The 18,405-nt window shown below is 37.3% G+C and overlaps 1 protein-coding gene across 1 annotated transcript; it reads left to right on the top strand.

Moving 5' to 3' along the window:
• Window positions 1–1,475: 1,475 nt before the first annotated feature.
• Window positions 1,476–14,138, top strand: ctss2.1 (cathepsin S, ortholog2, tandem duplicate 1). The gene is made up of 8 exons (XM_044358577.1): window positions 1,476–1,649; window positions 4,598–4,722; window positions 4,829–4,951; window positions 8,083–8,235; window positions 9,849–10,073; window positions 11,412–11,577; window positions 11,877–11,979; window positions 13,731–14,138. The coding sequence occupies exons 1-8, from the start codon at window positions 1,631–1,633 to the stop codon at window positions 13,828–13,830; spliced, it is 1,014 nt and encodes a 337-aa protein (XP_044214512.1). The 5' UTR covers window positions 1,476–1,630; the 3' UTR covers window positions 13,831–14,138.
• Window positions 14,139–18,405: the final 4,267 nt, after the last annotated feature.

Genomic DNA, 18,405 nt, shown 5'->3' with positions numbered 1-18,405 from the left:
TTATTGATTTAAACTCATCTAGAAGCATCCGTCCATCCACCTCTTTAATCCAGAGGAAGACCATCTGGCAGACGGCCATAAAACACGGTGACCTCCTGACCTTTCGTCCATCCTCTTGACAGGTCAAAACTACCTCTTGACCTACACGTTGGTCCAGAACAACTTACAGCAACACACTGGTTGGACTCTAAGAGAGTGAATCCTTTTTTTTTTTTTAGAAAAGATGTTTTTTAGTGACCCCCCTGACCTTTCCTGTTCCTGCACCACTAGGTATCCCACTTGTACACAAGAAATATCAAAATCTAATGAGCAGATTGCCATAAATTATTGAACACATTCTGCTGAAGGGAGGAATGTTTTCCATTTTTCACAAAATCTCAGTGACTGTTATGTAATTAATTGAGCATTTTAAGCCCCTAAAATCATTAGATGTTTCATTTTATGGGTTTTTTCTCCTGTTTATTACAAAACCCCAAAAGTCCTGAAAGGTGAGACTTTTTTATCTTGTGCGAACAAAATAATTTACTATAAATTCATGTATGCGATTCATAAGCACAAGCAATTAATTACTATTCAAAAACAACCAAGAACTTATTATTAAATCTTCTTTTGGGTGAAGCTAGAAGACGGTTTCAGCTGGATAAAGTAAAACATCTGTAATGGCACCAGTTTATTATCACAACAACAACAATTACAAAACATTTTTTTGAACAGGCTGTAAAATGCTGAGACCGCAGTCACACTTGTCCCTGAACGAACCACCAATCAGGATGTTTATAGAGCCGAGCCAGGCTGACCGCTCCAAAACTTTAATGACTATGAATCATTAATGACGGGTTAAATGTTTCATACTTCCTGATAAGTCATCAGGTCAGCAGTTATAAATGATTATAGGTCATTAATAACGGGTTAGTGTGTCACATGTTCAAAGTCATCAGATCAGCAGTAATACTTAGTAGGTCATTCATGAAAATAATTAAAGTCTGCAGTTATAAATGTTAATAAATTGCTCTGCAGCCTTTTTCTTTCGTATGTGTAAGACCAGCAAGAATTTCATTGTATGACTTTCTGAGGTGAAAATAAAACTTGATATGTTGAATTCTCGCAATTATTAGGTGGTTGTGTGCATCAGACATGAATTTATAGTAAATTATTTATAGTAAATTATCTGGACTTTAGAGGTTTGTAGGTTCATGTTCACCCAACTTTAATTTACTGTGAGGTGTAATTCACATTTCAGCCTCTAGGTTCCACTAGTGAGGCTGTAAACTTTTTTAAAAATACATCATTTTCGTTTTTAGTTGTTTCTAAATGTGCTGGCTATTCGCTTTATTTGCTTTATTCTAATCAATAACCAAATAAAGCTCTCGTGTTTCTTTGTTTTTGTTTTGTTTTGAGGCTTTTAATCTTTCGAAAGGATTGATCAGTTTTGCTCAGTCAGGTTTACAGAGTCGGTGTTTCCTCTTTTTAATGAGAGCACCGTGCGCAGTTTCTTCTTGAGATTACCAAACATACATGTAGCTTTCTGTTTCTAAAGAGGAAGAGCTGCCACAGACCATGTGACACTTTCATGATAAATAAGAACCAGGAAAAGGATTGAAGGGAGTGTAGACTATTCAACAAAGCAACGATGCGTCCGACTGATCAAGGCAAGTTCTTCCTCAAATAATTTTACACTTTTAATCCAATCTGACGCTTTTTATGTTCATGTTTAAGACATTTAAGACGGGAAATACATCTGTAAAGTCATTTAACGTGTATTTGTTTTTACTTTCGTTTTTCTGTTTTATAATGAGGGATTCTTTTGATCGTGTAAAGGCTGCAGGTGTTGTTTGTCACATGACGGAAAATCATTATTATGTTGCTATAACGTGGTTAAAACAAGGTATAATGTGGATGAGGTGGTTTAAAATGACTTTAGGACAACATTAGCCTGTAAATACAGTGTAATTTATAGGGTATTTAAGCTTTTACTGTAGGTATTTTATCATTAAAAACCTTTATTATAGGCCTGATCTATTATTTCCTATTAATATTTGTCAACAATATCGCTTATCCAGAAGCAGTCGGGTAGCAAATGACACTTGAAGCCTACTTTTTGTTATTTAAGTTTCTAGATTCATCAAATAAAATAGTCTTGATCATATTCTCGGTTTACCTCTGAGGTGGATCAGGTGACACATGCAGATCTGCGCACTATACACTGTAACTGACCTAAAACCTGACTAACCTGACTAATCATTAGTAGTCAGTTGATTTATATTACATCTTCCTTGTACTAGTATGAGATTCTTTTTTGTATTTTTTTTTTTAATTTTATTTAATCTTTTGGTCCAAATCCCAGGTGGCAGGACGGGCTCTTGTATGTTGTGTGTTTTTGATAAAGTGGTAAAACTGAAACGCTTCTACAGTGTAATCCAATAGTAAGCAGAGTATTTATTTAAAATACCCTAATCTTGTGTTAAATCCAGCATATGTTATGATATCTCACTGTTTGGAAGTTTAACTTTAGATGATTGTTTTGATTTATGTGTGGATGGATTTTCTCATTTGTAAATTTGGACATAATTTTAAACTATAGTATGAATAGTGCTACCAAACTTACCACGCTCAATATTAACAGTATCAGCAGTTAAAAGGCACAAGATTCTCTCAGAGTTAAAGAAAGATAATATAGGAATAGTTACACTACAAGAGACACATCATACCGACACCGAACACATTAAACTTAGGAGGGAATGTGTTGGACACGTCTTTTATTCCTCATATAACTCTAAGAGCAGAGGCGTAGCAATATTAATTCATAAAAAGCTCAACTTTAACCACTGATAAAAGTCTATCAGATAAGAATGGAAGATATATTTTAATAGCAGGTTTTCCTTTTTGGGGGGAGTACATGTTAATAAGATCTGTTTATGCTCCAAATGTATTTGACAGATCATTTCACTCTAGACTCTTGTCTCATCCGTACCAACTCATTATATAATCTTTGATAGTACAGTTGTGTAGACATGGTGATGGGTTATAATCCTCCTAAACGATTGGCAACCACCAAAAAATGTCAAAGAATTATGTTGAACTAGGATTGCTGGACGCATGGAGGACAATAAACCCCTAAGAAAGGGATTATACATTCATTTCATATCCACATAATATTCATGAATTTATTACTCATGTGTGTCAAGACCCACTTAGATCATACCCTCATACGCAGGATTAATTCATGTGTCCTTCCTGATCACTCTGCACTTCTGCCTAGAATTAGACACTTCATATTATGACTGTCTGTCCAGACGTTGGCATCTAAATCCTATTTTGCTATTCGCACTCCAGACACATCTGCATTAACTTTATGGGAAACAGCCAAAGCCTATATGAGGGCGGCTATTACATTATACACAAGAGATAAAAAAAAAAAAATCCTCCCTTCACCAGCTTCTTACTGGAAAAGGCAGCATGTGTTGATGTGTTGCTGCTGATTTCTTACCCAACTGACTGGCAGAGGCGCCTTAGCTGCAACACACTTATGAAAACCACTTCCTCTACATACAGAAGCAGAATGTACACAAAAACAAAATTCAGTTTTGTTCCTCATGCAGTCAGCTGTCTCAGAGCTGTATTTGTGCTTCATTTTATTCCTAAATATTTGTCAGATATATAAATTCTGTGGTGACTACTGAAAAAAATCCTTCCCTAACTGAAACTAGTAAAACAACATTTTGAGCTCTCTGGGTTTTCTGACTCTGAGAAAATTAACTTCACTGATTATCGTGTTTAATGTAAGTATCTGAAGCCAATAAAGTGCTTAGTTTATTCTGACTAAGTAGTTACAGTCAGGTAAAAGTTTACATTGTAAGACAAGCTAGCAACTTTAGGTTCACACTGCTGCTACTAACTGAAAATATGCTAATTAATCATGCTAAATTAGCTTATCTAGGCTAGCTAGTTTGCTGAGCTTCTAAATTCAAATCACAATAGCATATAAAAGGTACACAAGTAAATAAAAAACAGAGCAGTGTTGAAAAAAGTCCACAAATAAGGTTTGTATGCTCATGAGTTTTGAAAATCAGTCAATACATTTATTGGTTTATTGGTTTATTGGTTAGCCAAAAAGCTATTTTTTTTCTCTCTAGTCCCCTGACGTGTTACATTGTCACCCTAAAAAATATAAAATAAATTAAATCGCAAACTAAATTTGTTGCTGTAACTTGGGAGTTTTTCTGAGTATCCAGATAAACATTTAAGTGAGACATTAAGACAGAGAAGTTGGGTTTCTGAACTGTACGTGGAATTCTTCTAATAAATAAATAAGGTTTATGTATCTTTGTGAATGTCAAGGTCCTGTGTGAACGAACTATAAGTAGACATTTGTATCTTATTCATATTTTAAGAAGTTCTTTCTATGACTAATCCTCCAATCTCTGAGACTATGTGTTCTCTTTGTGGTTTTTATGAAGCGAATACTTTTTCGTCTGTTTTCTAAGTTGAGGTTTATCTGCAGATCGTCTTCCCAGCGTTAGCTTGTAGCCGTCTCGTCAAAGGTCAGGTGACATCCTGTCTTCTCATGTGGTCAATGTTTCTCTCCGTGTGTTTACAGGCCTGATGTTGGGGAGTCTTCTGCTCGTCTCCCTGTGCGTGGGAGCGGCAGCCACGTTTGACAGCCGGCTGGACATCCACTGGGACCTGTGGAAGAAAACGCACGGAAAGACGTACAATAGTGATGTATGCTGTAAAAATGCTAAATGCTAAATATTCAAATTCAAAAAAATGTTTTTAGTTCAGTTAGTATTTGACCTCGTGCACTCATTCTGTATGTATGCGTGTTAAGGTGGAGAATATGCACCGCAGGGGATTGTGGGAGAAGAACCTGATGCTCATTACCATGCACAACCTGGAGGCCTCGATGGGGATTCACACCTACGAACTGGGCATGAACTTCATGGGAGACCTGGTGAGACACTCGATCACTCTACTGTTTTTCTTACAGAGATCAAATCAAGTTTTATGATTATCGCCGTTATTCATTAATCGTGATGTTCAAAGTTCAGCCGATATATGATATGATATGATATGATTTATTGATGGATTACAGACACAAAACAAACATATTGAAGTGAAAACACTTAATTCCAACATGTTTAAAGACAAATAGACATAAAAAACACATGAAATCCAAAATCACATGATCACAACTTAAATAAAAGATAATAACGGACACATCATCACAGTACAACAGTACAACAAAGTCAATTTGACGACTAAAGTAAAAACGTCTTTCATTTCCTTATGAATATGAGACCGATGTGATCCATAAATAAGTCCTGACCTGACCTCTAGCAGCTCTTCTTGGGTGGGTAGCAGAAGGCTGTTTCACAACAGCGCAAGTGTTAAAAAAGAGGAACTTCTTCTTCTACATTATTGACTCCACGCACTTCACATGAAAGTACACCGGCCCTGCTATACTTATCTTTATAAAGAAGTATGGTTAGATAGATTTTTATATACAAGCTGGATTACTGACAAGGTAGCAGACAACTGGACCCTCAATGTGGCTTAATTAAATTAGATGAAAATTTGTTTGGGGATATAAAACATTAAGGTATTATATCAACAAGATTTGACCCTTAAAGCACGAAGCTGCTGATAAATCCTCACAGATAACACATAACAAACACACTGTTTCCTCTGGTTTAAGTAACATTTACTAAAAAACTACAGAACCAAGCTACTGTTTTTTTTTTTGTTTTTTTTTAGAAGATGTACTATTTCTGGATAAACCATCAACTTGTCTCAAACAAACACTCACAGACTCAATAATGAAAAAACAAACAAACAACAAAAGACACAAAGAGAAACGATCAATCTTCTGTAGATCTAAAACGACCATAAAGAGGATCTGATCAGAGCGTCTGAGGTTTAAGTGTGACCTCTTGTATCAAGAGTGGAGTATCCCAGTATGTCAGGCATTATTCATCAAATAAAGAATCATTTATAGAGACCCGAAGTGAAACCAAAATTTCTAGGTTCTTCTCCAGAATTAAGAAATACCCAAATGACAAAAATCCGGCTCAGCTGACCACTGAACTCTCCATTGCTCCTGTTATTCTTTGATTAATCGAGCAACCTTTGAGTCTAGACAGTGTGATAACAAACAAATATCCCAGAGTTACCAGAGGCCAGAGTGATGTCTTTAAGTATTAACCAAAAAAAACCAAACACACAAGTTCATTTATTCAGCTATTAAAAACTATATTAAATGTAAAAAAAAAAGTGCAATTAATCACATCTGAGAAGCTGGAGATATAAAACGTTTGTAATCATTAACTAATTGTTTTTAAGAACATAAAAAGCTCGAGATAATGAGGAAATAAATCACACTAAGTTTCCTTTAACCTCTTGCTGAATGTAAATTAGGTCATGTTGTTGCATCTGGACTTTATCTATTTACCCTTTGGCTCCTCCAGTCGGACTTTACTTTGCCTGAGAAACTGTAGTTTCTCGTCCGAGGCCTTTGAGACTTCGTCGAACTAATGAGATGATTTCTGCCCTCAGCTCGTCCGTCGATCCGCGGCTGCTTGCATATGCAGCGAATAGCCTACAGTATGTTTCTGAGTCTTAACTTCATGAATGACTAAAACATTCACTCCGTACTAGAATATCAACTCGCTGGTTTGCGTCCTTTAACCCATCTCGCCTCGGTCTGTCTGGGAGACGCTTTGGCGATACTCAAAGTGAATTTGAGTTCAGTTTAATGATCTTTATTTACGCCACTAGAAACACGGCCTCTGTTCCCTGAGAGCTGAAGAGGAAGTAAACTCAGCTCACCCAGCGAACGGAGAGCTGCCAAGAAAGTGTAGAATGACACATGATTAACTTATCTGATTAACTTTACTGGCATTACATTTGTATACCAACAGTAATGTTATCCGGGGCATTAAAATGTGTTCTTCTGAAAGTCTCATATTTCAGTAATTAAGATTTATATATGATCTCATGCAACTGCAACACTGAGGAACTGACTACAGATAGCAGATCTTTCTTCGATTGCTCTCTGTTCATAGATTTGAATGAATGTTGAATATTTTCTCCTGTTGTTACATGAAATGTTCTTATAAATGAACTCATTATTGTCACAATACTTCATATACTTGGTTAGAGGGTGAGAGCATTACATTTAAATACATTTAAAGCTTCATTCATTGACTTTTTTGGCCACTTTTTGGCAGTAGAACAAACTATAAATACAACACTGACCTAATAGAGGTGTTGTGGTTAATCTGTTAGCACGTAGTTGCTTATTTACACATCCAGCAGACAGACAGAAACACTTTTATGGCCACCTGATGAATGTAAGCGTGTCTTTATTTTAATGTTCCCCAGCTGTTTAGTGTTCGGTTGGTTTATCAGAGGTTTTTTGGTGAATACAGCTGCTTGCTGCCAGTAGTGAACATGATGAAAGCAGTAAAACTTGAACCAAACAGTAAAGTTTCAGGCTGTAAAACCAAAACGATGAACTGAAAGACGCTAAAATGCTCCGTAGAGCTGAGAGGAACTGCAGTTTATCATAATTTTCTGTTGGTTCGTCCCTATAAACGATGCCTTTCACACATATGAAAGGCATCACACACACACATGGTAATTTGATGCATTATTAACATAGAAACATTGCATAAAGCAGCTTTAACTGGAAAAAAATGTGACATGCAAATGAGAGAAAGTGATAATTACAGTAAGTTTGTTGAAAAGAAAAGATCAGATTAAAGGATGTAAAATTATCAAAAGGAAGAAAAAAAGAACAAAAATGAAAGAAAAGTAAATAAATAAAGACACATTTAGATATAACTTTAATTAAAGTTACAAAGTGTTTCACACAACATCAACAAAACAGCAAATTAGGAAAAGTGAGAGAATATAAAAGATAAATTACACACATTACACACAATTTCACACATTTGTTGACATTCGATGACGGAAATGAATCACAACAGACTCTTTTACTGGATTTCTGCCCTTAAAAATCCAGCTAAATAAATAAAGTTGAACTCCAGCTCTTTAGTTGCTGATAATCTCATCATTTGTTAGACACCAGAGGAGATCCAGCTGTACTTCGCCACGCTCACTCCTCCCACTGACCTCAAGAGGGGGCCATCTCCTTTTCTGGGGGCCACAGGCGCTGACGCACCAGACAGCATAGACTGGAGAGAGAAGGGCTGTGTCACCAGCGTCAAGATGCAGGTAAAAAAACAGAAAAACACACACACATATACTGTGATTTGTTTACCTCAGCATGAGAACGCAGTCGGCAGGATTCATCACAAGCATCTCGTGACTCACAGTGATGCAATCGACAGTGTTGTCATCCCGCTGGTCTCATTTCCCACATTCATCCCGTTCCGTTTTTGTGGACTCAGTCTGTGCTTACACAAGAAGTCGCCACCACGGCTGCCAGTTTTGCAAGTTTTGCAAGTTTTTTTGTCACATCCACCCACTTTGTTCTTGTTGCTGCAGAAGTGTGAGATCACTGCTCTACACACAGGACAACTCACCCTCTAACAACTGTTGTTTTTTTATTTTTATCAATTAAATATCTGAGCTCTCTCTCTCATCACTTTTTTTTAAGCCACTGTTTGTATAAATTAGTGTTAGAAATGTGTGTACAGCCTTCATTTGGCTTCTTAGATCCTTGAACTTCCACTTCAAATTTATAACTTTTTATACTTATTACTTGTTCCACTGTCAGAAGCAGGAACTAGTTTTTAGGAAGACTTTATTACGACATCTTCATGAAGACAAATAGCTTCCCAGCACTCAACACACACCTCAGCTAACATACTGTAAAAACACACACACTCGTATGTACAGTATATGTCTGTTTGATTTCTTCACACTGCTATATTCACTTCATTTGAACTTTTATTGCAAGTTTATTTTATGTTTTTGTCTTGGTTTCTTTTATATTTTGTCTGACATTTTTTCAGTTTTCATACCCTGGTCCTGAAGAAATTATATTAAATTTTTACTGTATTTTATATGGTTGAACTTGAAAAATTACAAAAATTGTTTTTGGAGCATCTTTATAAGAGCAGTACATAAATAAATAATATTTCTACAAAGTCTTAAAGACACACAGACAAATTTCAGTTGTAAGATATGATGACATGAAAATAAATTGAACAAATAAAAAGATTGAAATCTAAATCACTTAACAAAATAACAATTACGTTCTTTTCTCAGGACCGTAGTTTAAACCACATCTGTTCTGTAAAAATGTCTTCAATTGAAAGAGTAAAACATACTTATTGCTCAGCAGTTCAGCCTGCTTAGAATGTACAGTTTTGTAAGTGGAAAACTTTAAACCTTCATGTACTGAAAAGTCAATAGTAAGAACGTGTAGAATTTTAAACTTTCAAGTTGCAAATTCTTGAAAAAAGTTGGCATCCTGCTGGCAGACTCCTTATTATGTTTTGAAGAAAAAAAAGCACATTTTTAGACTCAACTTGTCACCACCTCATGTTGTGTAGATGAGTATCATTCAACCAGAGACACACAAGTATTGATTCTGGCGTTCCTTCTGTTGCAACATGTAAAAGCTAAATTGACTAACGGGCTGAATTCCCAAAGAGTCGGTGGAGTCCTTCAACCTCTTGAACTCTGCTGGCTCCGTCTTAACCGACTTATCGTGTGCTGCCAAATGTGGAAAAGTATAAAGTGCACAAGACATTTAGAATATTTCCATTTGGTATAATGCAGCGGCTGCAACAACACTTTTGGACTGAGAATATGATGCATCCTTTTTTTTTTTACATTGTGTCCATGATATTAAAATAACAACAGTCATTTGAATCCAGGGTGCTTGTGGCTCCTGCTGGGCCTTCAGTGCTGCCGGGGCCCTGGAGGGTCAGTTAGCCAAGAAAACAGGGAAGCTGGTGGACCTCAGCCCCCAAAACCTGGTGGACTGTTCAAGCAAATACGGCAACCACGGCTGCAACGGTGGCTTCATGGACCAAGCCTTCGAGTACGTCAAGGACAACCAGGGCATCGACTCTGACGCTTCATACCCCTACGTTGGACGCGTAAGTAACTGCTTTAACCTGCTGGTCAAAAATGTGTCAGACAGACACAGATTTAGGAAAATCCATTAAGCTTGGACTCCAGGGAGTCGTTTTAGGACATGTGAGAAACTATGTGAAACTAATTGGATCACTTTGAGCTTTGTTACTGGGCAAAAAATGTGAAAGATAATTAAAAACATGAAACAGCAGGTCAGTGCTAATATAGATTTGTATGGATCTGTAACCCACAAACTCATGTATTTTGTTACTTGATGCTTCTATGGTGTTTATGACCTCTTTAGCAGTTGTCAAACAAGAAATTAAAACACTGGTTGCAACACAGGTGCGTTTCCCCTGGTTGCAAAGTCATAACATCATCTTAACCTGGATAGCAGCACTTAAAAAGCACGAAAATCTCTATTCTCTGGACTCCGTTTCTCAATATACACACATTTTATCAAAAAACAAACAAACAAACCAAAACAACCATCAGACTTTTTACTTTCCTGATAGGAACATATAAAAGATTTACAGTCAGCATAAATTTAAAAAATCAAGTAAAATTCATTTCTAGATACTTGTTCCTACACATGAAAATGAAATAAAATTTAGGATGACATTTGTCCGTGATCAGCTTTACTTTTGTTTTTGTTTTTTTAAAAAAAAACATTTTCAACATTTTTACATTTTCCAGCTCTTGGCAGATGATCCAGAAAGTAAATTTCAGACACAGATAACAGTCGCAGTGCTCATTAAGAGAACATTTCACATTAGAGATACAGTTTTTAATTTATTTTTGGGTTGTTTAAGAGCCACAACACCTCCGCGAGGCCGGAACAGTCTGTCGGATCCGCTCAGAACTGCCTTCCTCCTCCTCCTCCTCCACACAAAAACAAACAACTGCGAACCAGATGAAGCCTGGAGGACAAACATGTTGTCCGCTCCGATTAATTTATTGTTGCTCCAAAGAGACATTAACAGCAGACCACAGACAAGTGAAAAGAGTGTTGCTGTCTACAGCCTGAAGGGTCGGACTTAACTTCTTGTTGCTGTTTTACACCCACATTGTTATCTCATACTGGAATTTAACTGTAAACCTGAGTTTGCACTGGATTCCTACTTGTTTCCACTAAGAATGAACATCATGTTCATCATGTTTTAGTTCCTTGTAAATTGGGTTAGTCTCAATACTCTTCACCTCAGCTTAATGTTTTATTTCTTGCGCGATGACCATTTATTAAACATCCCCTTCAAAAATGTTTAATAAATATTAGAAATATCTCTAATAGCATCAAGTATATTTCACATAAATCACGTGTAAATTCTTAGTTTTAAGCCCAGTTTGTCCTCTTATTTCAGGAACAACAATGCCGCTACAACTCCATGAACCGCGCTGCCAACTGCTCCGACTACAGCTTCCTGCCTCAGGGGGACGAGGGGGCTCTGAAACAGGCGCTCGCCACCATCGGACCCATTTCAGTAGCCATCGACGCCACGCGGCCCAGATTTACTTTCTACAGAAGCGGTATGTTCACACGTCATCAGCTGCACAGGCTCTCATCTTTATTGACATGAATATGAAGAGATATTGTTTTTTTGAGAGGGGTGGGACATGGACATAAGGTAGTTGACTGAAAAAAGTTTATGAAACATGTATTTATGCAAGAATCAGGTCACATTTACATATAATCTTTTCCCCTGAAGAAAAACACAAACATAACATTGAACTAATATTTATTTATATATGTTCAAGTTGTGAAAGTTCTCTTGAGGTGTAATTGTGAAGGTTGCAATTATATAAATATGATGATGATGTCATTTCAGGAGTGTACGATGACCCGTCCTGCTCTCAGAAGGTGAACCATGGTGTGTTAGCTGTGGGCTACGGCACACTGAATGGACAAGACTATTGGCTGGTAAAGAACAGGTAAGAATATACAGAATATATAAACTAAGTCAATATATAGTTCCTGCATGCTCCTCCCTGCATCTGTTCCCCTGCGTGGTGCATTCTGGGTATGCTGGAGGACAAAGGGGAAGTGAAATAGGGAAGTCATGACAACTGTGTTGTTCATGTTTCGAGTGATTTGCTGACATGAGTGCTGTGGTGACTCAAAATTGACTCCAAATTCCTCACCCACCTGCCTATAAAGCAATCATAAACTCAGATTGCATGGTTGGTCTAAGTCATGAAATTATTTCTGTATAATAAAGAAAAAGGGGTTTCATTTCCTGTCACTTACCACATGAGAAACATCATGAGTTCCCAGAATCATTCTCTCTCGTTATGTGTTATCTTTGGTGCAGATGTGTAATATTGGCCCTTTGATTTACAGGTTAAATGATGACAACATAACACAAATGAATCATCCATGTGTTCAGTTGCTCCATATTTCATATATAAGGGAAATTATTTTGTAGTAGATTGGTTTAAATGGAGTTAAATGTTTTAATCCAGCTTTCAGGACATTATAGCACGTTGGAAAAAGCTTGAACATCTGTGCCGTTGGGGTTAGTGCTGGTTTAGCCCCTCTTTGCTCATAAAAATATTCAAAAGCATTTGGAGCTTTTGGACCACTTTTGTGACAGTGTGTCTTATTTTGAAAACTGATTTTAGTATCAGAATAATGTCCACAATTATTTTAGATAAGCCCTATCCACATTAACACACAGCATATTGTATAAAACTGAGAAACTAGCATTAGATAAAGACAGAAGACAAGCCAACTGGAAGAGAAATATATTGTCTTTTATCCTGTAGATTTGATAATTTAGAAAAATTAAGAGCAGCTAAACTAAGCAACTACACATCCATCCACTCAGTGTTTTGCCCACCACCTTCTCTTCATGTAGAAACCAGGGAAAAGCCACGCTAGTTCTTGTTTCCTGTTTTGTGTCAGACTTCACTTGTAACATTATACCAATAAGCAGTGGTGGAAGAAGTACTCAGACCCTTTACTTAAAGTATAAATACTGTAGTCTAAAAATACTCCATTACAAGTAAAAGTATTACCAGCAAAATGTACTTAAGTATCAAAAGTAAAAGTACTAAGTATGCCGACTGGCTTCTTGTAGAGTGTTAAATTCTTACAGTATACTACACTGTTTGTTTTTATCACTAAAAAATACATGTAAGAGCATTTTAATGTTGCAGTTCATCAATGTGGAGCCAATTTTAGATACTTCGTGTAGATAATGATTGTAATAGTAGTGCATCATTACATATAAGTGTATCATATATTTTTATAATAATAATGATAATAATAATAATGATACACTTTATTTATATAGCACCTATTACAAAGTATTACACACAAAATTTTAAAAAGAAAAGAGCAGACAATTTAAACAACAGTTAGAATATTAAAATATATTATTTTATGTAAAATCCTAATCTGAAAAGTAACAAGTAACTATAAGTGGCAAACAAATGTAGTGGTGTAAATAGTACAATATTTCCATCTGAAATGTAGTGGAGCAGAAGTACAAAGTAGCATAAAATGGAAATACAGGTACCGTAAATTTGTACTTAAGTACAGCACTTTAGTAAATGTACTTGTTACATCACACCACTGCCAATAAGCAGAAGACTTTACCATGTGCCATTTAAAAAAACATAGATTTTAGCTTTAGAGCTAAAATATTTATATGTAATCATATTCTTCTCGTTTCATCCAGCTGGGGAGCTACTTTTGGAGACCAGGGCTTCATCCGGATGGCACGCAACAAGAACGACCAGTGTGGCATCGCTCGGTACGGCTGTTACCCCATCATGTAGCTGCACAGGAAACCAAACTGAATCCATTGCAAACTTAATTTCCCCTTATATCTCTTATGTACATTTTTCTTATTATTTCAAGTTACTTTCTTTTTACTACATACGCCAAAAATGGCATTTTTTTTAAATACTAAGGTTTAAACACCAGCACATTAGGTGTTTTTGTACATTTCCTTTCATATTATGAGGAGGAATAAAATTCTTCCTCTACACATGATCACAGAACTTCCTTGTATGCTTGCTTCTAAGACTGTATGTATACTTGTGTTTGAATGTGTGATAAAAAAATAAAAAAAATTAAAAGGACAGACATCCTCCTTGCTGGAGCTCAGTCACAGTGATACACGACAGGTTTGGATCGATATATCAGTTTTCCCTTCAGTAAATATCAGATCTATGTTCTGTGCCGTTGATACAGTGGAGGTAAAGATCTGATTTTACTCCACCAGCTTCAGGTTTGTCTGTCGGCAGGTTCAACTACCATAAAAACTGCCTGAAAGAATTCCATTGTCTCTTTGGGAAATTGGCTTGTTGGTCAATTTAGCCTTTACATGTTACAACACAATGAACGCCAAAATCAATACCTGAGTCTCTGGTAAATATCTCTATCCTGTGCACATGCTGACGTGAAAGCATACCATATATTAACTGCCTGTAGGCAAGTAACATTGTCTTATGTAACAAAAAAAAAAAGCCTTTTGGTATGGTTTTTTTCTACCAACCTCACATCAAACGGGATAATTTTTTTCAAAAAGTCAATAGAGTTTGTTTAAAAGAAGAGTTTCTTGTGAAGAGTTAGATGAAAAGATTGATACCACTCTTGTTGTTGTCCATTAAATATAAAGCTATAGCCAGCAGCATAAAGACTGCAAACAACTAGTTTATATTTGTCCAAATGGCACAAAATCGGCCTAGCAGCACCTCTATCTATCTCATTTGTTTAATCTGTACAAAAATGGGACTGTAAAAGCAAGAATTTGTGGTTTTACAGAACTATTTCTTAAACTGAGCAAACGAGCTGCTGGCTGTAGCTTCATATTTAGCATTCATAAGGGTGGTAGTGACCAAATTCTCTGCAAGAAACCGAATGAGCGTACAAGTCCCAAAATATCAAACAATTGCTTTGAAAGCTGTTACTTAAAAAATGTGTGTAAGATGGGTTTTGATTGAAAAATTTACTGTATATGAAGATTTACAAGCTTTTTCATCCTGAATAGAACAAAACTAAGGAATCACTACTGAATCATTCAGATCTCTTAAACTCCATCACTTCTACTAGTGATGTGTGTTTAAAGTCACTAAACGTAATTTTTATTTGTAGTGTCCGAATCCTTCCAAAGATACCAAATACTTGAGAATGAATTTTGGTGACATTTCTATAAAAATCTGAACACTATCTAGAGTAAAGCTGCAACAAATAGTCAATGAATCAATCGACAGACAATTAATTGTCTAACTGTTTTTGATTAATGTGAATATATACTGATTTCTTGAGTCTTCTACGATAATAAACTGAATATCTTTGGGTTGTGGATATTTTATAGAACAAATGACTAATCGATGAATCGAGAACATAATCATCAGATTAATCGATTATGAAAATAATTGTTAGTTGCAGCCCTAATCTAGAATATTTGCATTTGAAAAACATGTCCTGGGTTCGTATAGCCACACTGAAGTGCTGAAAGAAGCAGATACACAACATACTGCATATTCATCATGCTAAAAAGCAACTAAATCTACTTAAGACCAACTTTAAGGGTTCATGAGGGTGATTTCTTGCATTTTTGTTGGATGAATAAAATCCAATTTAAGAGTACAGTTCAAATGTTTGATAATAGCATTTTCAAAGAACACTGATGTCAATGTTGGCCTTTAAAAACCCAGAGACCCCCCCCCCCCCTTTCCCCCTCCCTCACTTATACCCCCAAGGTCAGAATGAAGTCAACAGTGCACAATGTTTGGGTTACAAATGAGTCATTTTTATTTTTTTAGTGCAACATCACAACAAACAATTTTCACATGAGGTATTCAAAGGGATTTTCTTTAGTTGTTGATACAAAATGTCCCACCATGATTGACGTTTAAAGTGTTGTGTATCTTTTTTTTTTTTTTTAAAGCCTTTGGTTGGTTAGCCACATTCATTAGTAAGTCTAACACATGGACAAGAATGGCACGATAAAGCATGGTGGGTCGAGTCCAAGCTGAGGAAACTCAGACTCAGTCAAATATAATATTTCCCTCAGCTCTTCCCCGTTTAAAGCTTTTTGTATGGATTTCATTAATTCCTACTTACAACAGTGGGATCAAACAGTATTTGAACTACACTAAACATTTTTGGAAAAAACAGGGGTGGGAGGGGTGGCTTACAAATGTGGAAAAATAGCTTCTGTCTCCTCTGACCTTTTTTTTATTTTTGGGATGAGCGCTTGATTTTTGGGCTTTTCTGTTAAAGTAAGTCACATGATTCTAGTTTTTCGGAAAAAACAAGGAATAGGCAACGTTGATTACAGCAAGATCCTCCTTGCTTGGATTGTCACCTCCTTCTTTTTTGGTCTTGAGAATGATTTTTATTTATATACAGAACATGGATCGATGGGACACTCTAGCATACTGGATTTAAGCTTTGGCTGGACTGGGGCCTCGTTCGGCTCCTGTTACGGATTGATTCCAGCACATTTGGTTCGGAGTAAAAGGCATGAAGAAGAGACGGATGGACAGACAAGATAGATAGATAGACAGACACCCTGACAGGATGGATTCTTTGGTTAAGGAATATCTTTGCCACACAACATCTCACACAGTTGAGGTAGATGGGTAAAGTCTTCATGTACACACAGGGGGAAGAGGGTGGAGACAGACTGGGGGATACTGGGGTTTTACAGAGTCAAAAGACTTCCATCTGAAGACACTGCCTCATGTCAGTTTCTCAGTTCCAGCTCAACATAATACTGTTTTATGCAAAACATAAATAATCAGCACGCGGAACCCCATTGGTGCTTTTTTGAATCCTCTGAGTGCTACTGTAACTCTGATAGGGAACTGCTAAAACTACCCATGATACATAATGATTCAGCAGTTACCCATCAATCTTTGGTTGTTTTTTTGGTTTAAACATTATCAAAAAAAAAAAGTTTTTTTTGGTCTTTTTTCTTTTTTTTTTTTTTACCCTGAAAGTATATGGAAGCTTTCAGTTCTGCTATTTCATTATTTACGCCCCTCAGAATTGCTCTGCAACAGCCTCGGCAGCCGGCCTTGTTTCAGGGTCAAGTTACTAGAAAAGCCACTAGGGGGTGCCGTAGGCTAAAATGGCAATGCGGATCACCTGCAGCAGCCAACTGGATTCACTCCTCCCTCCCGCCTCTGCTCTGTACAGAGAGGGAAGAGCTTCCCTGCTTGACACGGAGCAGAAGGTGGCTCGATACAAAAAGCTTTGTCTCCATTTTAGGCTCCCGGTCAGAGAGACAAAGACAAACCTGAAAGGTGTCACCTCAGCTTTGATACAATGACAGTAGTGACCAGGGGTCAGCAGAGGAGCCTCCGAGCTTTTTTTATTTTTTATTTTTTTCCTCCCTGTACAGACTCAACTGCACACCCCCACCACCGCCCCCCCCCCCCTTTGCTCTCAGCATGCTTACAATTGTTACTCATTAAAGTTTAATTCAGCTCCATGCCCCACTACTCCAACACCTCCTGTTCCTCAAACAACCCCCCCTCCCACCTCTCCTACACACACACACACACACACACACACACACCGCTACCACTATCCTCACTCTGGATGATTCAGCCTCCTCTCTGATCTCCCCCCGCCCCCTTTGAATGCCCCCTAAAGCCCACAGGTCTGGCCGAGAGCGGACCCCAGACCAAATACCCAGAGAGGAGACGGGATGAAAAAAGTCTCCTCTTTGAAGTCCACGAAAAAGTCGATGGCCTCTTTCATGACCGCCCGTCTTTCAAGTACACGCTGTGAAGGGGGCCCCGGCAGTCCACCCCTTCCAACGTTAAAGACAGAGAAAGAGAGAGAAAAAGAGAGAGAGAGAGAGAGAGGGAGGGTAGAAAATGGTCAAGCTAGCCTCGCCACTCTTTGGCAGCATTTACACAGGGGTCAGAAAAATCAGATTTTGGGTGATTCTGTCCTGATTTAAGCATTCACTGCGCAAAACATATTGCCTGTGCAAGTTGCAGGGGGGAACCCTAAGAAGCCTGGAGGATCTTGAATGAAGATCCAAGAACCCCAAATGATCAGAAATGAACCTTAATGCTGTTAGAAGTCCAGGGACGAACCCCATGAGCTCCAGAAGCCTTGAAACAAAATCTGAAATTCCAAAAAAAAAAAAAAAAGAGAAACGAACCATAAGATCCTTAGAAGTCCAGGGACAAATCCTAACAAGCCTAAGAGAGAGCCTAAGAGAATCAACAATCCCTGGAAGATGAGAAACAAACCACAAGAACCCCAAAAGGCCGTGAAGAAACCCAAGACCCTAAAAGAACCAACAACAAATCCTAAAACCTTCAGAACCCAGGGAGCAAAAACCCCCAAGATCCCCAAAAGATGAGGAACACACCTTAGAA

The sequence above is a fragment of the Thunnus albacares genome, chromosome 8 (assembly GCF_914725855.1).
Source record: "Thunnus albacares chromosome 8, fThuAlb1.1, whole genome shotgun sequence".
NCBI classification, from domain to species: Eukaryota; Metazoa; Chordata; class Actinopteri; order Scombriformes; family Scombridae; genus Thunnus; species Thunnus albacares.
The sequence above is the reverse complement of the archived record's forward strand: the minus strand, read 5'-3'. Positions and strand labels throughout refer to the sequence as shown.